Source organism: Kogia breviceps, chromosome 19 (assembly GCF_026419965.1).
Source record: "Kogia breviceps isolate mKogBre1 chromosome 19, mKogBre1 haplotype 1, whole genome shotgun sequence".
NCBI classification, from domain to species: Eukaryota; Metazoa; Chordata; class Mammalia; order Artiodactyla; family Physeteridae; genus Kogia; species Kogia breviceps.
Window position 1 is genome coordinate 39,184,211 of NC_081328.1, and position 25,871 is coordinate 39,210,081.

At 40.6% G+C, this 25,871-nt stretch overlaps 1 protein-coding gene across 6 annotated transcripts in view; it reads left to right on the forward strand.

Annotated features, from left to right (window-relative positions):
• Nucleotides 1-14,445: 14,445 nt before the first annotated feature.
• ATP6V0A1 (ATPase H+ transporting V0 subunit a1) overlaps nucleotides 14,446-25,871 on the forward strand; it is a 55,038-nt gene continuing 43,612 nt past the window's right edge. For 3 of the 6 annotated variants that reach the window (XM_067021669.1, XM_059048222.2, XM_059048225.2), the window contains exons 1-2: nucleotides 14,789-14,931; nucleotides 16,813-16,976. In XM_067021669.1, the coding sequence (XP_066877770.1) occupies nucleotides 16,860-16,976 (117 nt within the window). In that variant the 5' untranslated portion in view covers nucleotides 14,789-14,931; nucleotides 16,813-16,859. Of the gene's footprint in view, nucleotides 14,932-16,812; nucleotides 16,977-25,871 lie in introns of all 6 variants that reach the window. The other 3 variants (XM_059048223.2, XM_067021670.1, XM_059048226.2) reach the window with 3 other exon arrangements.

A 25,871-nucleotide genomic window follows, 5' to 3' on the forward strand; every position in this document is an offset into this window, starting at 1 on the left:
GTTCATTTTGAACATCATTAATTCAAGCAAACATTTAGCAACTAGTTACCAAGTACCTGTAAATTGCTAGTTCTAGTGCTACGAGTTGGGGACTCAAAGATGGAAAGACATGGTCTTCACCATCAGGAGCTTATAGTGTAACATGGGAGCTAGATATGTAGCTCAACAATTACAATTTAGTGGGATAACTGCCATAAAAGGCAACATATACAAGGAGCAATGGGAGCTTAATTTCATATTAAGCTCCACTGATATCACCTCGCACCAGTCAGGGGAAAGAGTGATTACGTTTGCATAAAGGACACAGGAGACATTTCAGAGGAGTTGAGCTGTGGCTTGAAGAATGAATAGGCATTTGCTAAGCAGAAAAAGGGAGCTGGGGGTTGGGATTCTAAGCAGAGGAAAGATCTTGGTAAAGGCATGAGGACGTCTGAGCCTATGGAAAATAGCTTATTGAGGCTGGAGCATGAGGTATTTGGAGGCAGAGAGGCTAAAGGTGAGGCTGAACAGGAAATGTTGTCCAATCACAGAGCATCCTGAAATCATGCTAAGAGGTCTGGACTTTATCCTCAAGGTTATAAGGCACAATTTAAGGACTTTAACCTAAAGAAGGAGAGGAACTGATTTGCATTTTAGGAAGAAAATTGATTTGAGGAAATGTAAATGATAGTTTAGAAGGGGCTGAGACTAGAAGAAGGGAGATCTATCAGGAGGCTACTGCAATAGTCCCAATAAGAGAAGATGATCATTTGAACTAAAGCAGTACAATGTACATAGAGGGAAGAGATCTGATGGGAGAACTCTATAGGAGGGAAAATCAATAGGGCTTTGTGACTGATTACACGTAGAGAATGAGGGAAAGGGAGAAGTCTAAAATATTACAATTTTCGGGCTTCCCTGGTGGCGCAGTGGTTGAGAGTCCGCCTGCCAATGCAGGGGAAACGGGTTCGTGCCCCGGTCCGGGAAGATCCCACATGCCGCGGAGTGGCTAGGCCCATGAGCCATGGCCGCTGAGCCTGCACGTCCAGAGCCTGTGCTCCGCAACGGGAGAGGCCACAGCAGTGAGAGGCCTGTGTACCAAATAAATAAATAAATAAAATAATAATAAAATAAAATAAAATATTACAATTTTCATTATTTAGGAGTACAGATGTAGAAACTATAGAAGATTGGATTATATATGTATTAAGCCTGTGCTATTCTGTGGAAATTTATTTTTTTATTGAGCTATAGTTGATGTACACTATTATATAAGTTTCAGGTGTACAACATAGTGATTCACAATTTTTAAAGGTTATATTCCATGTATAGTAATTATAAAACATTGGCTAAAATGTTGGAGAGGGTGTGGAGAAAAGGGAACCCTCTTGCACTGTTGGTGGGAATGTAGATTGGTACAGCCACTATGGAGAACAGTATGGAGGTTCCTTAAAAAACTAAAAATAGAACTACCATATGACCCAGTAATCCCACTACTGGGCATATACCCTGAGAAAACCATAATTCAAAAAGAGTCACGTACCACAATGTTCATTGCAGCACTATTTACAATAGCCAGGACATGGAAGCAACCTAAGTGTCCATCGACAGAGGAATGGATAAAGAAGATGTGGTACATATATACAATATAATATTACTCAGCCATAAAAAGAAACAAAATTGAGTTATTTATAGTGAGGTGGATGGACCTAGAGTCTGTCATACAGAGTGAAGTAAGTCAGAAAGAGAAAAACAAATACCATATGCTAACACATATATATGGAATCTAAAAAAAAAAGGTTCTGAAGAACCTAAGGACAGGACAGGAATAAAGACGCAGACATAGAGAATGGACTTGAGGACACAGGGAGGGGGAAGGGTAAGCTGTGACGAAGTGAGAGAGTGGCATGGACATATATACACTACCAAATGTAAAATAGATAGCTAGTGGGAAGCAGCCGCATAGCACAGGGATACCAGCTCAGTGCTTTGTGACCACCTAGAGGGGTGGGATAAGGAGGGTGGGAGGGAGACACAAGAGGGAGGGGATATGGGGATGTATGTATACGTATAGCTGATTCACTTTGTTATACAACAGAAACTAACACAACAATGTAAAGCAATTATACTTCAATAAAGATGTTAAAAAAATAAATAATTGGACTTCCCTGGTGGCGCAGTGGTTAAGAATCCGCCTGCCAATGCAGGGGACACGGGTCCGAGCCCTGGTCCGGGAAGATCCCACATGCCGCGGAGCAACAAAGGCCGTGGGCCACAGCTAGTGAGCCTGCAAACCACAACTACTGAGCCCACTAGTCACAACTGCTGAAGCCTGCTCGCCTAGAGCCCGTGCTCCGCAACAAGAGAAGCCACCGCAATGAGAAGCCCGCGCTCCGCAACGAGGAGTAGCCCCCACTCGCCTCAACTAGAGGAAGCCCATGCGCAGCAGTGAAGACCCAACGCAGCCAAAAATTTAAAAAAAAAAAAAAAAGAAAGAAACAAAAAAAACCCCATTCTGTTGCACACGATAGGACCCCTCTTCCTTTAAACTTTGCAGTTGGAACAAAGTCTAAATCTATAAACCAAGACACTCTCAATAAGCACAGTAAGTGTTTAGCAGCTGTGCACATTTAGGCAAAACCATTTCATTTGTGGAATCTGGCTCTTTTCCCAGAAAACAATGTTTCCGTTTCACAATGTAACAGAACAGGAAGAGTGTGAACTCTTGTTACATGTAGATTCTTGTGCTCCACTCAGATTTCCACATTTCCATTGTGGTCTGGTGTGAGAGTCCAGCTGTGCGTTGGTGGAGTGACTCATTTTTCCACCAAGATGCATATTTCTTTGAATCCCAGGGGCCATTGATGGGTGTGAAAGAGCAGTCAGCACAGACTTGGTTCTTGGATCCATCATATGACTTAAGAGATATGATTTAGTTTTTTTTTGCATGGGCTTAAATTGAAAGAGGCAGTTCAGCTATTCAGTTAATTCATGCTCCAAAACCTTTAGTGTTTACAAGTGGCTATTAAGAGTAGCTACTTGATACCACAAGGAAATATAAAGGAAACAGAGGCAAAGTTATGTCCTTTGGGTGTTTAATCATCTCATCAAGGAAATAGATGCGCAAGAAGTGTAAAGATTTCCAAATGAGTAGATGATATCCAACACAAGTGTATGTAAAATATATCCATCAATGTTTAGGAGCCCTAGAATAATAGAGTGATCAAAATGGAAAGAAGCTATCTGGAAACCTTTTTCTGTAATTTACAAAATTTTTTTAAAAAATAAATTTATTTATTTATTTTTGGCTGCATTGGGTCTTCATTGCTGCATTCAGGCTTTTCTCTAGCTGTGATGAGCGGGGGCTGCTCTTTGTTGTGGCGCGCGGGCTTCTCATTGTGGTGGCTTCTCTTGTTGTGGAGCACGGGTTATAGGCCCGCGGACTTCAGCAGTTGTGGCTCGCGGGCTCTAGAGCGCAGGCTCAGTAGTTGTGGCACACAGGCTTAGTTGCTCCGCGGCATGTGGTATCTTCCCTGACCAGGGCTCTAACCCGTGTCTCCTGCATTGGCAGGCGGATTCTTAACCACTGCGCCACCAGGGAAGTCCTACAAATTTTTAAAATTATTTAAAATTAACAGAAAAGTTTAAGTATAAAAAGATTATTTTTTTCTGAACCATTTGAGAGTAAATTGGCTTCCTGATGTTCCATCACTCCCCAAATACTTTAGTGTGAATTTTCTACAAATAAGGACATTCTGATACATAACCACAGTACAACCATCAAAATTAGGAAATTGATATTGATACATACCACCGTCTGGTTTTCAGCAACCTATCAAATTTCATCATTTGTCCCAGTAGTGTCCTTTATAGCTTACTGATAAAATCTAAGATCACACTTTGAATTTAGTTGTCACATCTCTTTTGTCTCCTTCAATCACGAGAATAGTTCCTCATTTTCTCCTTGACTTTCATAACATTGATGTTTTGGAAGATTACACGACAATTATTTTGTACAAGATTGTTCAGTTTGGGCTTTCTGATATTTTTTTTCATGATTGGATTTTGGATTTTATCTTTGGCAGGAATAGCATGAAAGAGAGCCTGTGATCTTTTCACTGTATCCTATCAGGTGGTACACAATTTTGATTTGCCTTTTGCTAGTACTGTTAACTTTGATCTGTTAAGGTGATGTCTTTCAGACTTTTCCAGTATAAAGTTACTCTTTTCTTCTTTGTCATGCGTATTTTGTAGCGTGGTATTTTGAGATTAAGTAAATATTCGATACTCCAATTTCCCAAATAGTACCAACTACCAGAACCCATCCAATACGAAATAGATAGTTTGGATAGCTCTATAACTGTAAAGAAATTTATTTTGTAAAAGTCTAAAAAAAATAAATAAAAAGGTAATATCCAGGTGCAGATGGTTTTAGTGGAGACTCTACCAAACATATAAAGAAGAATTAACACCAATTCTACATAATCTTTCCCAGAAAGTAGAAGAGAATCCTTCCCAATCCATTTTATGAGACCAGTATAATGCTGATATAGAAAACCAGACAGGGACTTCCCTGGTGGTCCAGTGGTTAAGAATCCCCCTTCCATTGCAGGGGACGTGAGTTCAATCCCTGGTCGGGGAACTAAGATCCCATATGCTATGGGGTAGCCAAGCCCGCACGCCACAACTAGAGAGAAACCCATGCTCCACAATGAAGAGTAGCCCCAGCTCGCCACAACTAGAAAAAGCCTGCGTGCAGCAATGAAGACCCAACACAGCCAATTAATTAATTAATTTTAAAAACATGAGAGGGGAGTGGCCAAGATGGCAGAGTAGGAAGATCCTGAGTTCACCTCTTCTCGTGGGTGGACCAAAATTATAACGATTTACAGAACAACTATTGATGAGAAAGACCAGAAAACTAGTAGAAAATATCTTCTACAATTAAAGATATAAAGAAAGAATCACAGTGAGACGGGTAAGAGGGGCAGAGACACAGTATAGTCAAGACCCATACACCTCGGTGGGTGACCCACAAAAGGGAGGATAGTTACAATTGCAGAGGTTCTCTCCAAGGAGCGAGGGGTCAAGGCCCCACATTGGGCTCCCCGGTCCGGGGTTCCTGCACTGGGAAGATGAGCCCCTGGAACTTTTGGCTTTGAAGACCAACAGGGCTTACTTTTGGGAGAGCCAGAGGACTGTAGGAAATAGAGTCACCACTCTTGAAGGGTGCACACAAAATCTCACACCCTCCAAGACACAGGGAAGAAGCAGTAATTTGAAAAGAGCCTGGGTCAGAACCACCTGCTGATCCTGGAGAGCCTCCCAGAGAAACAGGAGGCATCTGTAACTCACCCCGTGGACATAGACACTGGCGGCAGCCATTTTGGGAACTCATTCCCCCATGAGGACCCCAGTGCTGGCAATATCCATTTTGGAATCCTCTCTCTAGCTTATTAGCACTAGAACCTCGACCCACCCATCAGAGTGTCTGCACCAGTACTGGGAAAACTCAGACCAAACAGCTAGCCAGAAGAAGACATACACCCACCCACCAGCAAGCCAGCTTCCTTAAGACCCTGTGACCCCCAGATGCCCCAGGACCCAGCCCTGACCCCGGTGGGCCAGCACTAGCCCCAGGACCAGCCTCATCCGCCAATGAGCAGGCACCAGCCTGTTCTCCAACTGAAGGTTCCCTCTTGGATAACTTTCTGCTTCCCCTAAAAAAAATTTCTCCTCTGAAGATGACTCCCTTATACATCCTCCCTATAAGTTTCCTGCAGGCTCCCTTCTCCACCATTCTCCCTCCTTGAAAATACCACAAAAGCCTGGTAAGCTGCTTTTATAAAACAAAAACAACTGAAGTGTAAAGCATAGCAATCGCCAGCCTTAAATAAGTACGTGATTGCAAATAACCTACACCAGTTTGTCACAAGTTAAGAAAAGAAATTCCACAGTATGGAGGTTCCTTAAAAAACTAAAAATAGAACTACCATATGACCCAGAAATCCCATTACTGGGCATATACCCTGAGAAAACCATAATTCAAAAAGAGTCATGCACCACAATGTTCATTGCAGCTCTATTTACAATAGCCAGGATATGGAAGCAACCTGTGTCCATCGACAGATGAATGGACAAAGAAGATGTGGCACATATATACAACAGAATATTACTCAGCCATAAAAAGAAACAAAATTGAGTTATTTGTAGTGAGGTGGATGGAACTAGAGACTGTCATACAGAGTGAAGTAAGTCAGAAAGAGAAAAATAAATACCGTATGCTAACACATATATATGGAATCTAAAAAAAAAAAAAGGTTCTGAAGAACCTAGGGGCAGGACAGGAATAAAGACGCAGATGTAGAGAATGGACTTGAGGACATGGGGAGGGGGAAGGGTAAACTGGGACTAAGTGAGAGAGTGGCATGGACATATATACATTATCAAATGTAAAATAGATAGCTAGTGGGAAGCAGCCACATAGCACAGGGAGACCAGCTTGGTGCTTTGTGACCACCTAGAGGGGTGGGATAGGGAGGGTGGGAGGGAGATGCAAGAGGGAGGGGATATGGGGATATATGTATACGTATAGCGGATTCACTTTGTGTTGCAGCAGAAACTAACACACCATTGAAAAGCAATTATACTCCAATAAAGATGTTTAAAAAAATAAACTAAAAATAAATAAATAAATGAATAGAAAAGAAATGCCCAGTTTTGCTTTCTTTCTTTCAAAACTATTAAGTGTAGGGGCTTCCTGGTGGGGCAGTGGTTAAGACTCCGCCTGCCAATGCAGGGGACACGGGTTCGAGCCCTGGTCCGGGAAGATCCCACATGCCACAGAGCAGCTAAGCCTGTGTGCCACAATTGCTGAGCCTGCACTCTAGAGCCCACAAGCCACAACTACTGAACCAGCATGCCACAACTACTGAAGCCCGTGTGCCTAGAGGCCGTGCTCTGCAACAGGAGAAGCCACCGCAATGAAGCCCGCACACCCCAAGGAACAGTAGCCCCTGCTCGCTGCAACTAGAGAAAGCCCACGCGCAGCAACGAAGATCCAACTCAGCCAAAAATAAATAAATAAATAAATTTATTTTTTTTAATTTCATATATAAAAAAATATATTAAGTGTATATTGAATGCCAAGCACCAAGATAAGCAGTGGGAATACAAAAGTTCAAGGTGAATCTGTCCCTTGACCATTAAATCAACCAGATTCAATGAACCTACTGGAATTTTCCCATGTATTTCTTTACTACAGATCTCACCTCCTATCTCCAAGTCACTAGAAACTCAATACAGAAGCATTTGCTAGATTCTCCACTTCAGAAATCTTGAGCTAGTTTCTTGTTTACCTGGGCAAATACTTCAGGTCTAATGTCACAGAGAGGTGTCTTTGCTCTCTGTCACTCAATCCTTTCCCTCCTTCCCATCTCCAGTTTTCTCAATTTTATTTCTTTAAGAAGCCTCTTTCCATGGCATTCTTAACTCCCACATTAAGAGGCTTTTTGCCTCGTGTTGGTCACAAGAGTCTTAAGGGTTTTGCATAAAATGTCACATGCCTTAGGCTCATTCATATCCCCTTGTGGATGTAATCATTACCAGAGCTAAAGGAAGCTGACATTGCCAGAGCTTCAAAGAGAGCCTCAAGATCTATTATGAATAGATGGTTTACTTAAAGACTTTTATTTGAAACATTGACAGGCTTTGCAAGTAAAAGCACAGTGTTATGTTGAGGAACTCAGAGTGAAACTGCAAAAGTCATTACATGTTTCTGTGGAGACAAACTGCTAATCAGTATGTCAAGAACAATGGTCAAGGTCATGCCAGGTCACCTAAAGGTTGTGCAGGAGAAATCTCTCATCCAACACTCAAATCAGATCTTTGGTAGAATAGTTTAAGAATTAGAGTTCATTTTTATATAAAAGTGAAAAACAAAATTATTTGACTGGACACATACAATCATTACACTGCACTGCTGTCACCTCAATGAATGCAGACAAGCAGAATTAACTTTTATTTTTTTATTTTTAATTTTTAAAATAAATTTATTTTATTTATTTATTTTTGGCTGTTTTGGGTCTTCGTTGCTGTGTGCGTGCTTTCTCTAGTTGCAGCAAATGGGGGCTACTCTTCGTTGTGGTGCACGGGCTTCTCATTGCAGCCGCTTCTCTTGTTGTGGAGCACGGGCTCTAGGCACGCGGGCTTCAGTAGTTGTGGCTCGCAGGCTCTAGAGCACGGGCTCAGTAGTTGTGGCACATGCTCTTCGTTGCCCCTCTGCAATTGGGATCTTCCTGGACCAGGGGTCGAACCCATGTCTCCTGCAATGGCAGGTGGACTCTTAACCACTGCGCCCCCAGGGAAGCCCAGAATTAACTTTTAGATCAAAATTTTAGCTGCTAACTGCTTGCACTATTATGCAGAGCAAAATTTCCTTCCCCAAATTGGTAAGGGAAGTGTACTGGGTTGAATAGTGCTCCCCCCAAATTTATGTCCACCTGGAACAGGTGAATATGTCCTTATTTGGAAACAGTATATTTGCAGATATGGCCAAGCTAAGGTGAAGTCATACTGGGTTAAGGTGGGCACTGATCCAATGACTGGTGTCCTTATCAGAAGAGGGAAATGTGGATGCAGATACAGACACACAGAAGGAAAAATACCATGTGAAGTTGAAGGCATCCATTGGAGTGATGTATCCCTAAGCCAAAGAATGCCAAGAATTTTGGACAACCACCAGAAGCTAGGTAGAGGGAATGAAGCATTCTTCCCTAGAGCCTTTAGAAATATCATGGCCCTGTGGACACCTTGATTTCAGGCTGCTGTCCTCCAGAACTATGAGAGAATAAATTTCTGTTGTTTTAGGCCACTTGGTTTGTGGTAATTTGTATGGCAGTTCTAGGAAATTAATACAGGAAGCATATGGCTGAAAGAGACATGAGCATATATGTTTTTCAAAACACCTGGTTTGGGCTTCCCTGGTGGCTCAGTGGTTGGGAGTCCGCCTGCCGATGCAGGGGACACGGGTTCGTGCCCAGGTCTGGGAGGATCCCACATGCCGCGGAGCAGCTAAAAACAACAACAACAACAAAACAACACTTGGTTTAACTTTAACACTCCCATCTAGGAATCTAAGTTGGATGAGCAGACATGAGCTGACCTTCACTGGTGGAAATTTAGACAATTGCTGTGCCTTCATTCAAACTAAGAAAGGAAGGAAGAAAAAGGAGAAAAAAACCATTTGTTTTAGTCATATCACTACAGTGACAATTCTTGTAACTTTTTGAGACTTGCTTAGATCATTGCCTCTGTTCTCTCTTTTGTCTTGGTAGTAGAACTGATTTTTGTAACTATTGTTTAGACCTTTTCACAGATGCTAAGAAATAGCTCAGTTTAGACACCCAGAATTGCATTAGTGGCTATGCCTCATATGGAATTTCTCACGTCTTCTAGGGCTGTGTGGTAACAACCGGTTTATACTGGATCTTGTTGGACATATGCTGTACTTGTTCAAATTACAGAAAGGCATAAGCCCAACTTATTTCTTCCCTAGAGAAGCATACAGGTAACTCTAGATAAAATCAACATAAATGCCTGAGTATTCTGTATCAAAATATTTTAGTCAGTTTTGGACTAAGTTGATGTATTTGCTGACTGTGATGAAAACAACATCTGAATTTAGTTTGATATTAGTACTATTTCTGTTCTATTAGCCTTTGCCTCCTCCTCTGAACAAACTTCTATTAATCCTTTAATACCCATCGCAAATGTCATGTTTTCTTAAAGCCTCCTGCAAGGCCAAACAGGATTAATAACTCTTCTCTGGGCTTACACAGACTTCTTCAATTGCTGCTATATCATATATGTTATATCACAGTTAGTTGTTTGTCTGTCTCTCCTGATAGACTGTGAGCTCCTCTTTGCATTTCCAGTTTCTATCATTATGCTGGTATAAAGTGTGCACTTAATAGATGCTTGCTGAAGGAATGATGGATTTTTGATGACTGAAATCTATTTATTAAAGTACCCATCATTGGGGAATTCCCGGTGGTCCAGTGGTAAACACTTGGCACTTCCAGTGCCGTGGATCTGGGTTCGATCCCTGATCGGGGAACTAAGATCCCACATGCCACAGGGTGAGGCCCCCCCCAAAAAAAGTACTCATCATTGAAGTTAAGAGTATTTTTCTTATAGGAATGTTCCAATGTAGAATAACTTTGGGAACTGTACATGGAATACAAGCATCAGCACTATTAGTGTACTGAACTTGATGACTCTGACCCTGAACTTGATGACTCTGTAAAGTTTTCACACACAGTTTCTTTTTGTGTGTGTGTTTTTTTTGTGTGTGTGGTACGTGGGCCTTTCACTGCTGTGGCCTCTCCCGTTGCGGAGCACAGGCTCCGGACGCGCAGGCTCAGCGGCCATGGCTCACGGGCCCAGCTGCTCCGCGGCATGTGATATCTTCCTGGACCGGGGCACGAACCCGTGTCCCCTGCATCGGCAGGCGGATTCTCAACCACTGCACCACCAGGGAAGCCCTCACACACAGTTTCTGATTTAGCTTCTGCTTGGAACCTTTCCCTCATATCTCTGTTACAAGAATACAAGCATCTGTCACGCACTCTCTTCCCAACAGATAATGAAGTCCGTAAAATGAAGGGGACAGAAAAAAAGGCAGGATGTGATCATATTCCTTTTTGTCTGATAGCTGTGTTCTTTTGTTGATAGTAGATTTCTATTAGGAGGTCCCCGTTTCTTTCAGGATCATCTTACCCATTCACCCATTCATTCAAGAAATGGTACTTATCATTGAACGAGTAGGCTCAATGCTAGGGGAGAAAAATCAGGTAGAAACTACTGTGTTTGGGGGAATCCCCTGGCAGTCCGGTGGTTAGGACTCTGCGCTTCTACTGCAGGGGGCGTGGGTTCGATCCCTGGATGGGGAACTAAGATCCCACATGCTGCAGGGCATGGCCAAAACAAAACAAAACCAAAAAAACTCAGTGCTCTGTAGTGACCTAAAGGGAAGCAAACCCCAAACAGAGGGGATATATGTATACATATGGCTGATTCACTTTGCTGTACAGCAGAAACTGACACAGCAATGTAAAGCAACTATACTCCAATTTAAAAAAAAAAAAAAAGGAGAACACACTGCCACGAGGACCTCACTACTGACCCTGTACAAACCTTCTAGGCCTCTGTACAAACCTCAGACGACAGACATAGGGCAGATTTATTTTTAAGCTTAATATCTATTCATACTTGTTTAAAGTTTTATACTCTCTATACAAATTTTGTTCAAGAGAAAACTCAAGGGCTTCCCTGTGGCACAGTGCTTAAGAATCCACCTGCCAATGCAGGGGACATGGGTTTGAGCCCTGGTCCAGGAAGATCCCACATGCAACTAAGCCTGTGCGCCACAACTACTGAGCCTGTGCTCTAGACGTCGCAAGCCACAACTTCTGAGCCCGCGTGCCTATAGTCTGTTCTCTGCAGTGAGCCCGTGCTCCACAACAAGAGAAGCCACCGCAATGAGAAGCCTGCGCACTGCCACGAAGAGTAGGCCCTGCTCGCCGCAGCTAGAGAAAGCCCGCGCGCAGCAACGAAGACCCAATGCAGCCAAAAATAAATAAATAAAACAAATTAATTAATTAAAAAAAGAAAACTCAACACATAATGTTGACCAATTAGACATTCTTAGACAATTATTAGAAGAAAACATTCAACTGAAAGTGAAATTTTTACAAATTATAGAGTGGTTGCTTGATTTTTCACAATATAAACAGTAGAAATTGTTCTCAGAGATATTTTCATATCCAACTTGTGTTAATTTAGCTTGTGTTAAATTTAGTAAACAATGTTAGATAGAAAAAAAGAAAAAAAAAGGATGGCTTAAGCTTGGAGCCTGTGTAACTAGGAAAACAATGATGCCATTAGAAAGATTAAGGATCAGAAGAAGAGACAGTTTTTATTCAGTGAGAGATCTAAGTCTTCAAAACTCGTGTCACCACCTCAATGTAAACTTTTCTGACGTCCTCAGGTCCAATACTGAGATATAGTATTTCGTATCTCAACAATAATGATTATGATGACGGCTAACAGTTTTTAAATGCAGACTGAGTGCCAATCATGTACTAAGTTCCTTTTCTTCCTTACAATAAACATATAAGGCAAGTACTATTATTAACCCTATTTTATAGAGGAGGAAACTAGGGCTTAGAGAGTCATAAAGTGAGAGATATTAAATGACAGACCAAGATTTGAATTCAGGTTGGACTCAGAGACAGCACTTTTAGCAGAGTCAGAACAGTGCAATACTCAAGAGCACAAGAAATGGGGCCAAACTGTCTGAGTTTGAATCCTGCTCTGCTATTTATTAGCTGAGTGACTTTTGGCAAATTATTGTACCTCAATTTCACCATAACATCTGTTAAATGAAGACAATAATAGTGTCTGCCTCCTAGTATTGTTGTGAGGATTAAATGAGTTCATATTTATAAAGCACTTAGAAAAGTGCCTGGCACATGGGAAGTATTAATCTCATCTCACCTTTCTCTCTCTCTCTCTCTCATAATTGTTGGAACTTTATTTCTCACTGAGCTGTGAGCGCCACTAGGATAGGAAGAGTGTTTCATTTTACTATCTCCAGCACCTAGCACCATGTCTCCGATATAGCAGACTGCCTCAGCAAACGTTTATTGCCTGAATGCCATTATTCAGGCAGCTTGAAATTCCATTTCTGAGCCTTGGAGGAATGAGGTGGATGGAAAAGTAGGTATGTCTTACACATAGACTTTTTTTTTTTTTTTTTTTTTTTACACATAGACATTTAAGCCTGACAATAGGCAAGACTTCCAAGGAAGAGAGCATGGAGGGAAAAGAAATAGAACACTGGAGAAAGATTGATGGCAGGAAGTGAAAGGAGACAGAAAAGGAGCTCCGAGAGAATATACGTTCAAGGAAGCCGTGAAAAAAGGGAATTCAAGGGAACTGGTAAGAGTCCAGATGAAAGGCTGTCTTAAAGGTAAGAGTGTGAAAATTTGTGGTTAGCGAGCAGCTGACCCTGAGGTTAAAAAAATAACTTTTTTTTTTAAGTCTCGAAGGAAATGAGTCATTGTATAATAGTTTATAAAACTTGGCAGGCTTTCAAATGTGGGTCCTTATCCGCCTTGCGGGGAAAGGTGAGAGAACTAGGGAGCAATTAAGCTCACAGGGAAAGGGAGGGCCTGGGGCTCTCCAAGGTGCTACTTCTCAACAAAATCGTAACGAAGTCGTTATATCTTCATTCACAATGTGAGATGAAAAATGCAAATTAAACGTCGGTATTTGACCTTTATTATTTCCTTTAGGCTGGTAAAGCAAGTTTGATGATGTTTTTGCCAGGTAGACATATCTCCGTCATTACATTTGAATCTCAGTAGGGTTCCACCACCCACGAAGTATGAATAACCAGTTTTCTGAGTTTTCCTGATACGGTTTCGGTTATGACAAACAACTTGGGATCCTCACTCTTCCCTAAAAGAAGGGCAAGAAAAGGGAATCGACATCAATAGTTGAGAAAGGCGTTTTTATAAATAATAGGTAGACGTAACTTAACGCGTTTTTTAAAACTTATTCTTTTACAAATTTTGAGGAATAGAAAACTTTTAAGTGGTCAAATGGGTGCACAGGAATCCATCAAACAAGATCCGAAATTAACTTTCACAACACCTGGTCTAATAAGGTTTCTGTCGAGGTCCGAACGCGGGTTGGAAAAGAATTTCCAGACACAAGGCAGAATGTAAAGAAGATAGAATTTATTAGAGGGAAGGGTCACTGCCAGAACAGCAGGACAACTTCCTAATAGCCTGGGAGAGTCAAGCCCGAACATGTGCTATTGATCAGTTTTTATAGCCAGAAAACAAAAGAAATGGTCCGAGGTGAAAATTTCCTTTACTGATTGGTCGAGGCACATATACCTTCCTTCTTAGGGTGGGAGTGGTACAGGGCATATGCCTTTCCTTATCTGGGACAGGTCCCTTCGCCCAGGTGGGCGTCGCCCAGGTGATTTCACAAATTTCGTAACCACCGCAACATGCTGGGGAGGGCGATTAGGAGTCCGGTAGAGGGGTAACGCTGACACTTTTTCAGGCAGGGTCGTTCTTTGTCCTTGAAGCACCATTGTCCTTGGAGCACCACAGTTTCTCCCACTGTTAACTGGAGAAAAATAGAACCTGGACAGTTGCTGGAAGGACTAAAGCAAATACCTTTTTAAAGAGGGGTTCTCTATTCTTAAATGAATGAGCCCCCTGATCAAGGCTCCTCTACAGGATCTAGCACATTTAGCAAGTCGCTCCCCACTCTAGGGCTCAAATTTTCTCCCCTGCATAATAAGTAAAAAGGAGGTGTGTGTATGCGCGCGCGCAGAGCAGATTGGGGCTGGAAGCCCTTTAAAGCTCCGCTCGACCTCTCCAGTCATTTCATAATAATTTCTCTCCTTCATGCTACTTCCCTCGAGGAGGAAAATGTTGTGAATTAATTCCTTGGGTATGGAAATAAAGAAAGCAGGCAGCCTGGCGTCAAGGATACATATTAGTGAGAAGGGATTCTGAAGGGCTCAAGGACTTCAGGCCTAAAGCACCTGCGCCGCCCGACCCACACACCCGCCCTCCCGGGGCCGGCGGCGGAGGCTGCGGGAACAAGATGGCGTCAGCACGCAAGGTCTCGCCCACGCCCCCGCGACTCCGCATTGAGGCCTCCGGCCGAGGCCTCACCCCATTGGCCAACTGCAATGAGGTCATCGTGGGGGCGGAGGCCGGCGGCAGCGCGGGGGCGGGGCTTTGCGGACGCAACGCACGTCGAGGTGCTGCTGCTGGGAGCTGCGGAGGCTGCGGGTTTGAGCTTCCGAGGCTGCGGGGTTGGTCTGCGGCGGTTGCTTTGGCGGCGGCCGGCCCGCGGCTGGAGGTGAGCTGGGGCTGTAGGTACAGCGCGGCAGGGAGCGGCCTCCGAGGGGCACAGCAAACCCTTCTAACGGCCCCCTCGGTTGTCAAAGGAATTAGCAGGGGCTTCAGGTCTCAGGGGAAATGGGGGTTCACCCCTCTTCGGGCACCCCTCCTCTGGGCAGAGAAACAGGAGATTCACTCCCTTTTGGAGGCCCCGATCCCTTACCCCATTTAAGTGGAAAGCGGAGGAACTGAAGGTTATTGGGTAGGCTGAAGAATTGGGGGCTTCTTAAAGGGGCTCCCCATTTGAGGATTATCCCCTTTTATTCCCCACTCCAGGAGGTAGGTGTGCCTGGGCTCAGAGAATTCCTCCTTCTCACTAGGTAGACAGGAAACGAGGCAGGTGAATTTGAACACCTCGTTAGGAGGCGAGGACTGGATGACAGTCGTGAGGCAGGGCTCGGGAGCACTTTATTTGGACTCCTCTTGCGCAGGATTACTGTTTCTTCATATTTTTTTTGCGACCCCCACGCGCCCGAATTGCTGTGGCCTTTTTAGTTTTCTCTTTGGTTCCAGTGGGATAGAGATGTTCTAGGGAGACTTGTAATCATTAAAGAACAGAAATAGGGAGGCAACTCATTGGAGGCTGTCATTATCGGCAGCCTCTGAACTATGCTGATCTGGCATAATTTTATGTGTTTAGAGGTTGTGGAATCTATTCTTGTTGAGGGTAGTGTGGGATCTGTTAACAGCTGTTTTGGATGATTCAGGTGTAGGCAGTCTTAAAGTCAAGCTGCATGATCTCTTGAGAAATTCTTGCTTATATCTGAATGCGTGGTTTTGCTGCCTTGAACATCAAATGCACAAAGGTTTTGTCATTCACATTTCTCAAAATGTCTCCCAGGCTTCCGGAAGAGTAGCTCTTCCTTTGATGCCAGTTTCACCTATCATTAGGGATGTCCTCATGATACTAAAAATACCATACATTTTGTTGAGTTTAGATTCTGTACAGCCTGTGCCTTACAATAGCTGATTGAGAATAAATAATTGCAGTTTCAGGACCACTGATAGCGCCAATTGTCTTTCCTACCCGGTAACGGTAAGACCGACTGAAAAGGAAATCTTTATTGGCTCATTCATGCGAAGCTTTAACAGATGGAAGAATGTAGTTAATCTTGAAGGTGGGGATAAGAAACAGAAAGCTGCGGAGGTCCAGAGCTTATTCTCTGTGACTTAAAATTGCTTTGTCATTACCATGTATTCCTGTCATGCTTGACTTGAAATTGAGCTTAATGTGTAAGCTGTTTCTGTGTTTTTCTGTTTTTGTTTTTTTAAGTTAATGCTTATGTGTTTAGATTCTTTTGGGAGAAAATGGTGTTTTCTGAGGAGCTTGGAAAGTTAAACCCTTTAAGGTAGCCGTACCTTTAGGGCAGTGCTTGGACTTTGGCTGTTAGAAATTAGCAGTAGAGGATAGAAAACTAGATGCAACGGAGACATGCTTTATGACAGGGTAACCGAGGTCTCTTCTGTTTGTTTCCTGACACAGGAAAAAAAAAAAAAAGTCAGCTGTCTCATAATATTGTGTCCAAGGTATTTAAAGAGCTGTTTAGGATTCCCAGTTCCTGTTTTTAATCTGAGATGTCCCAAATTATTGTCATTCAATCCTGACGTCGACTGCAAAGGAAGTGACTGTTCATCAGACACTCTGGGAGAAATTTCAGTAACAGCCGTTGCAATTTCTCCTTTCTGTCTTTCTAAGAAGGATGTCAAAACAGTTGTTAAAGACCTGTCAGCATGGAGTGGAAGAAATGAAATGCAAAACGGAAGAGGCTTCCTGGGGTGTTGTTTGCTCTCAGTCCTCTTGATAATTCCAAGGTCATATAATTTTCTCATTTTGCCTTAGGTTGGAGAGAAATCCAGGTACTCCGTTGACCGGTCCTTTCTGCTGCCATGGGGGAGCTTTTCCGGAGTGAGGAGATGACACTGGCCCAGCTTTTTCTACAGTCAGAAGCTGCTTATTGTTGTGTCAGTGAATTAGGAGAACTCGGAAAGGTTCAGTTTCGTGATGTAAGTAGTTATGGGGCTGCTTCTTGAATACTGCCGAACTCTATTTTTCCTGTCATGGCCAATTCGCCTTAAGACGAACGTTTTGCTTTTTATTTGCAAAAATAACATTATAGCACTGGCTTATTATTGGAAGAGTGTACATTTCAAGTTGTCTTTTTAGAGATGAGACTGTTTTGTGCCAATCCTTCCATACTTTTACTAGCTACTGCTTTGAGAATAATCGTAAGCATTCTCAAGGTAATTGCTTGGGATGCAGGTGGAGGACACCAAACTAACCTGTTCAAGGCTTGCACTTTGCTTTTGGGCTCCTTAACACCCATAGTACGGTACTAAAAAAAAAGTGTCATAGCTCTTTCATACAATAGGACATATTTATTACAAAATCTGAAGCATCCAGTTACAGATATATAGTATATAAGTAAGCATATACCAAATACCCATTGTTCTGAAGCATTATGCTGGGCACTTGGAGGAGCTATCAAAAGAAAATGGACAGTCTAAGAATATAAAAAAAAGTATGACCTATGGGGCTTGCAATCTGAAGGCACAATCTACGCTGCTGAAAGGAGGGGGCAGGTAACAATTCCTCATTATGCGGTCTCAAAGCTCCATGTACCTCTCATTTATAGCATTCATCATAGTCATGATTTTCCATTCATCGGTGTGACTGGCTGATTAAAGAATCTCTCTTCTACTGTGATCTAAGCACCAGAAAGAACAGAGACATTTGTTATTATATCCTTAGTGCCCACATAAAAGATAATCAATATTTGTTGGAATGAATGGACGGATGAAAGAGGAGTAGTCAGAAAGGGGTGGAATTAATCAGTTTTGGCTTCCTGGAATTGGCAAGCTTTCAGGAAGTTCTCTGTCTGAGCTGAAATTGCACAAATATAATCCAGTGATGTGGTCTTATTCCTTATTCTCTTTGAACTCTTTTATATCAACTCTCTTCAAATGTTCTCCTCCCTGTCTCTGGTTCCTTTTCTTATCTTTCTGAAAACTCATTGTTATCTTCCACCAACCTCTCTCTTGTGTTCCTTACTCCTGCCATAGGTGTCAGTGTTCCCGAAACTCTTTTCTTTGCTCTCTCTGGCTAAGCTTCTCGTACCCACATCTTCCCTATCACTTTTTAATTTTTTTTCTTTTGGTGATCTCATCTATCCTCAAATCTTCTATCTTTACTCAGCGAGTCCCAAATCTGTGTCTCTGGTCCTGACCTCCCAAACACCATCCCTGAATTAACACCTCTCTAAGATTTCTGTCTAACACTACATTGTAAATTAACTGTACTTCAATTTTAAAAAATAAAATAAAATAGCTCAGAAGACCTTTGTCCCCCCCCCCACCTCCCCCCAAAAAAGATTTTTGTCATCTCTGCTTCTCAAGCTTGTTATGTCTAAATCCCAGCACCTTGCCTTTTAACAAACTATTTCTTCATCCTGACTTTCTAACGATGAGCTAATGCATCAATATTCTTCCAGTTTTCTAGACTTGAAACCTAAATCAAACCTAAGTCATCCTTAATTTGCAATCCTTTATCTGGTACTATGGTGTCTCCCTACCTAACACTCATTGTGTCTATTCAGTGTTCTTAACTTTTACTTATGTTGCATTTCAATCATACAAAACATTATAGGGACTAATACAATGAATATTTATTTTAGTTCCAGACCACTACAGTAAAGTATCTCAATAAAGCGAGTCACACAAATTGTTTGGTTTCCCAGTGCATATAAAAGTTATGTTGGGAATTCCTTGGTGGTCCAGTGGTTAGGACTCTACACCTTCACTGCTGAGGGCACAGGTTCAATCCCTGGTCGGGGAACTAAGATTCCCACAAGTTATGTTTATACTGTAGGCTATAGACTGTACTATAGTCTATTAAGTGTGCAGTAGCATTATGTCTAAAAAAAATGTACATATATTAATTAAAAAATAGTTTGTTGCTAAAAAATGCTAGCCATCATCTGAGTCTTCAGCAAGTCGTAATCTTTTTGCAATCAAAAGATCACTGATCACCATAACAGATATAATACTGGAAAAGTTTGAAATACTCAGAGAATTACCAAAATGTGACACAGAGACACAAAGTGAGCAAATGCTGTTGGAATAATGGTGCTGCTCAACCCTTCCTCAATGCAGGGTTGCCACAGACCTTCAATTTGTAACAAAGTGATATCTGCAAAGTGCAATAATGTGAAATACAGTAAAAGGAGTTATGCCTGTAACTATGTTTCTACTATCTCATTAAGAGAAACATTCCACAAATAATTGAAAGCTCCTGTGTATCCTTCTTCCCTGCCATTCATGTCTCTCTCCTCTCCCACAAAGGTAATCTCTACAATGATCTTTGCTTTTATCATTCCCTTGTTTTTTTTTCTACTTTTGCTGTATATGTATCACTAAATAATATATAGTATAATTTTATATGTTTTAAAACTATGTATATGGTTTCATGTTGTGTGTATCCTTCAGCAAGTACTTTTAAAATTTAATGTTTGTAAGATTTAACCATGTTGATACAGATAGTGCTAGTTCATTCCTTTAAATTGCTATATAGTTATTGTAAGAATATACAGTTTATATCATTTTTTCCTTTTGATGAACATTTTGGTTGATTGCAATTCTTTGCTGTACAGTGGTGCAAGGAAGATTCATATATATGTCTTGTGGTATACATGTGTGATAGTTTCTCCAGGGCAGTGGTTCTCAAACATTTTGGTCTCAGGACCTCTTTAGACTCTTAAAAAATTGAGGACCGCAGAAGGCTTTTATAAGAGTTACAGTTAGCAATATTATTGTACTGGAAATTAAAACTGAGAAATGTTTGAAGTATTTACTTATTAAATCATTTAAAAATTATAATAACCCACTACATGTTATCATAACATTTTTATGAAAAATAGCTATGTTTTCCAAAACAAAAAAATAGTTTTGAGAAGAGGGATATTGCTTTTACACTTCTGAAAATCTTTTAGTGTCCGAATTAGCAGAAAGCTGGATTCTCATTTGCTTCTGCAGTCAGTCTGCTGTGATGTATCTCGTGAGCCTCTGGAAAACTTCACTGAAACACTCACGAGAGAATGAGAATGAAAAAGGCAAATGATGTCCTAGTGTTACAAGAAACTGATATTGCTCTCATGGACCTGCTGCTGCTCCAGGGATTATAACCAGGAGGCGCACTGCTGAGCATCGTGTGCATCCCTAACTGTTAGATGTTATCAGAGTGAACTGCACAGTGAATGTACCTGTTCATGCTCCCATCGCTGGTTGAGAGTACCTGTCGCTCCACAATTGTGTCAACACCTCTGTGCTCAGACAGAAAGAAATTTGCCAGTCTGATGGTTGCGAAGTGGTATCTTGTTGTTTTAATTTGCATTTTCTAGATTAGTACATTTAGTATCTTCTTATTTGTTTATTGGACATAATGGGTTTCATTTTCCATGAATGTCTGTCCATATTATCTTCCTGTTTTTCTATTGGGTTTGCTTGTCTTCTGTATTGACTTGTAGGATTTTTTTTTCAAGTTCTTCATGTACTCTGGAAGCTAATCTTCTTTCTAATCCTCTACTGATAACTTCTTCCAGGCTGTGGCTTGTCTTTTCCCTCTGTTTTTGGTATATTTTGTCATATATATAAAGTTTATTTTTCTTTTTTTGTTATCAGTATTTTCTGTTTTCCTAAATTTTTTTTAAAATTTACTTTTGGCTGCGTTGGGTCTTTGTTGGTGCACACAGGCTTTCTATAGTTGCGGCGAGCAGGGGCTACTCTTTGTTGCAGTATGCAGGCTTCTCATTGTGGTGGCTTCTCTTGGTGCAGAGCACAGGCTGTAGATACACAGGCTTTAGTAGTTGCGGCACGTGGGCTCAGTAGTTGTGGCTCGCTGGCTGTAGAGCACAGGCTCAGTAGTTGGGGCACATGGGCTTAGTTGCTCTGTGGCATGTGGGATCTTCCTGGACGAGGGATCGAACCCACGTCCCCTGCATTGGCAGGTGGATTCTTAACCACTGCGCCACCAGGGAAGTCCCTCCTAAATTTTTATCTTGAAAAATTTCAAGCCTGAATACTCTAATGTAGATTTACCAGTTGTTAACATTTTGCTACATTTGATATAATCTTTTTTACAGCTCTGTCAGAGAGTGAACTGTTTCTTTCAAATCCTTTTCCTTTTCTTTCTCTTATTTTACTGTATCCATTGGGACCTTTAATAACATAACTTTTTAAAAATTTATTTTTAAAAATTTATTTATTTGTTTATTTTGTCTGCTCCAAGTCTCAGTTGTGGCATGCAGCAGGATCTTCCTTGTGGCATGCGGGATTTTTAGTTATGACATGTAGGCTCATAGTTGCAGCATGCAGCCTTCTTAGTTGCGGCATGCAGACTCTTAGTTGTGGCATGCATGTGGGATCCAGTTCCCCGACCAGGGATTGAACCTGAGCCCCCTACATTGGGAGCTTGGAGTCTTACCCACTGGACCACCAGAGAAGTCCCAATAACATAACGTGTTGATGAAGAGTGAGAGCAAGCTTATACTGGTTAGGACTGTGTTTAGCTGTATGTAACTGAAAACCCAAATGTTAGGGGTGTACGTTTCTCGTGTAACATGAAACCCAGCTTCACACTGTCATCAGTGTCCTAAGATCATTCTGTGGTTTTTTTGGCCATCCTTGAGCATTTGGCTTTTGTCCTTATAGACGACCACCACAGCTCCCAGCATTTCTTCCATATTCTAGGCAGGAAGAAAGAAGTGCAAGGAGGAGGGGGAAGTACTTACATATGGAGGAAAACAACTTTCCCAGAAATCCTCAGCAGACTTTGCTAATTTATCATTGGCCAAAATTATGGCATACTGTAGCTACAAGGGAGTCTGGGAAATGTGGTGGTTTTCTTTATTTTTCAGCTGAGCAGTTGCTGCCTTAAACAAGAATGGGATTATTGTTCATAAGGAAATAGGGCAAAGTGCTTTGTATCTATCATGTAGTATGCCTGTCTTACTTCTAACTTTAAGGGGAGTCTTTTAAATTTTTTATAATTTAAATAAGACATTTATTCTTAATTTTTTGGAAAATTCTATTAGATTATGCAGATTCCTTTCAACTTCTGATTTTCTGAAGTTACTGTCACAAATGGTTGTGGAATTTTATTGAATGCCTTTCCTTATTGAGGTTGCCATGTTTTTTTCTCCTTTAATCTGTTAATTTGGTGAATTACATAGCCATATTTTTTCCTACTAATTTTTTTAACAGCTTTACTGAGATATGATTCACATACCATACAATTTATCCATTTAAAGTATACAATTTAATGACTTTTAGTATATTCACAGAACTGTACAACCATCACCACAATCAATTTTAGAACATTTTCATCACCCCAGTAAGAAACCCTGTAGCCATTAACAGTCACTCCCCATTTCCTCCCAACCCCACTCCCCACCCCTATCCCCTGGTAACCACTAATCTTCATTGCTGTTTCTGTGGATTTGCCTATTCTTGGACATTTCATGTGAGTGGAGTCATACAATATGTAGTCTTCTGTGTCTGGCTTCTTTCGTTTAACATAATGTTTTCAAGGTTCATCTATATTGTAGCAAGTATCTGTACTTTCTTTTTTTGTATCTTTTTTAAAGTATGAAAATATGCAGCATATTAAAATGAGTGGTTTCAGTATAAGAAGTGGTTTCAGTATAGAACTAGTTGTTACTTATCTTCTCAACAAAAGATATTGCCCTGGGTTTTAGAGAGACAAGACATGTTTCGTTGCTCAACTCGTTCAAAATCTTCTGTGGCTTATCTGTCTCCTCATTCATTCTTCTCTTTGACATACTTCTTGTCTATTCTTCAGTCCCTTACTGTCTAACACGTAGGATCATAAGGACAATTTACATTTTGTGAATAGATGTCATGTTGAACATTTTACGTTGTTACTGCAGGCATTCCTATAGCAACCTGAGAAGTAGAACCTCCTTTTGAATAGTGGAACCTACGACTTTCATTTTACAGTTGAGGAACCTGCAGCACAGATGAAAATACCGCAGGGACACACAGATTTGTATCCAGGATTGTCTGATTCCACTGCCTATGTTTTTTCCAATTGAGATATACCAAAAAATCACCCTTATACAGTGAACAGTTCAGTGGTATTTAGTGTATTCACATGGTTGTGTAATTGTCACCACTATCTAATTCCAGAACATTTAATCACCCCTGCAAAGAAACCCTGTACCCATAGCAGTCACTCCCCATCTCTCCCTCGCCCTAGCCCTTGGCAATCACTTAATCTACCACTGTCTTCCTGGATTTCCCTATTCTGGAAGGACATTATATATGAATGGAATCATATGACGCATTGCCTTTTGTATCTTGCTTCTTTTGCTTAGCATGTTGTTTTCAGGATTCATCCTGTTGTAGCATGTATCAGTACTCACTCCATTTTATGGCTGAATATTTTCCATTGTATGTATATACCACCTTTTGTTTATTCATTCATTAGTTGCTGAACATATTTGAGTTGTTTTCACATTTTGGCTATTGTGAATAATGTTATATAAACATTCGTGTACAAGTATTTGTTTGAGTGCCTATTTTCACTTCTTTTGGGTATATACCCAGGAGTATGTACCCGGAATTGCTGGGTCATGTGGTAATTCTAACACTTTGAAGAACCTCCACACTGCTTTTCACAGCAGCCGCACCACTTTACATTCCTACCAGCAATGTATGAGGGTTCCAGTTCCTTCACATCCTCACCAACACTTGTTATTTTCCTTTTTTTTTTTTTTTTTTTTTTTATTATAGCCATCCTAACGAGTGTGAAATGGTTTTGATTTGCATTTCCCTCATGGCTAATGATGTGGAGCCTTTTTCATATGCTTACAGACCATTTGTATAGTTTTTTTAAATGTAAAATCATCCTTGTAAGCCTGGGAAACTCAGTCATGAGGTGTATTCAAAAGAATATTAGGGTTCAATTTCCTAATAATTTTATTAAGATTATTTCATTTATATTTATAAATGATATTGGTCTGTAATTGTCCTTTCTAAAACTATTCCTATCTTATTTTGGTATAAAGATTATACTGGCCAATCTCACTTATTGGTTGAGGAATGTTCCTTTCATTTGTCTCCTCATTGTAATAGTTTATCTAAGCTTTGGGCTTATCTAGTCTTTGAAAGAACCTATCTTTAAACCTTCTATGCCTGGTGTTTCTAGATGGGTATATTTTTAACTGTTGAAATTTCTATCTGTAGTGAACGTTTTTTATTCTTATGTTTATTTATGCCTTCTCTCAGTCTTATAAAAATTTGGTCCATATTGTCTTTTTAAATAACCAACTTTTAAGAAAAAATGATAAATAAAATGATAAAGAAGTATAAAAGAAAAATGTCAACTTTTGACTTTGTTTTGTTCAGGAACTTTTATTCATTTCTGCTCTTTGTTTTGTTTTTCTTTTTTTAAGTCTTTTTATTGAATTTGTTACAGTATTGCTTCTGTTTTATGTTTTTTGGTTTTTTGGCCCAAGGCATGTGGGATCTTAGCTCCCCAACCAGGGATCAAATCTGTACCCCCTGCATTGGAAGGCCAAGTCTTAATCACTGGACCACCAGGGAAGTCCCAATTTCTGCTCTTTGTTATTTTCTACTTCCTGTTATCTTTCTTTTAACTTCTTGAACACTTGACACATTAATTTTTTTAGTCTTTTCTATTTGCATTTAAGTCTATAAAGTTCCCTCTAAATACCACTTTAACTGCATCCTACAAAGTTTGATCTTTAGCATTTTCATTATCATTCTGTTCTCAATATTTTAAGATATTTCAGAGAATTCCCTGGCATTCCAGTGATTAGGACTGTGTGTTCTCACTGCTGAGGGCCTGGGTTTGATCCCCTGCCGGGGAACTAAGATCCCGCAAGCCACGTGGCATGGCCACAGGAAAAAAAAAGAGAGAGATTTTCATTAAGACTTTTTCTTTGTGCTGTGAATTACTTAGAGCTATTTTAGAATTTCCAAATATGTTAAGTTGTATTTTTGATATGGATTTCTAACTTAATTGCATGATAGAGAACATTTTATGGTACCAATTCTATACTGAGACTTGCTGTGTGACCTATTTTGTGGTCAGTTTTTATAAATGAACTCTTGAACAGAGAACTGTTGGATGCAGTGTTAGAAAATGTGTGTGTTTGTTAGATTAAGCTGATTATGTTCAGATTTTCTCTGTCCTTTTAAAATATTTGGTGGACTTGATGTATCAATAGTTTTAAAATTATATTAAAATTTCCCACTATGTAGACAGATTTGTCAGTTTTTTCTTGTAGTTCTGTTAATGTTTGTTTGAAATATTTTGAGAATGCCTTGCCCACATATTTCAGGACTCCTTACCCAAAGCAGGCTATGGTGTGGCTGCAGTTGAACCTTGACTCCTGATTATGAAACCAGTAAAGTTACCATGAGTCTTGTGGCTACTTTCACTTCAGAATGTCTTGTTTATAGAAGTGGAAATTTCTGAATGAGAGGCTGAGTACTGCCTGCTCAGTGAAAAAAAACAAAACAAAACAAAAACAAATAAGCATTTTATTAGGGACACGCAAGTTTGGAATTGTTTCATTTTCCTGGGAATTGTTCTTATTATGTAGTGATTCTCTTAATCTCTAATAATGGTTTTTACCATAGATTCCATGTGTCTAATATTAATATAATACATAATACCAATAATTTCCTTACTGGATTCTCTGTTACCAGTCTCTCTCTTTCTCTCACAGTTCATTCTTTTCAAAAAAATTAATTAATTAATTATTTTATGGCTGAATTGTGTCTTTTTTAAAATTTTATTTATTTTTTATAAATTTATTTATTTTTGGCTGTGTTGGGTCCTCGTTGCTGCGCGTGGGC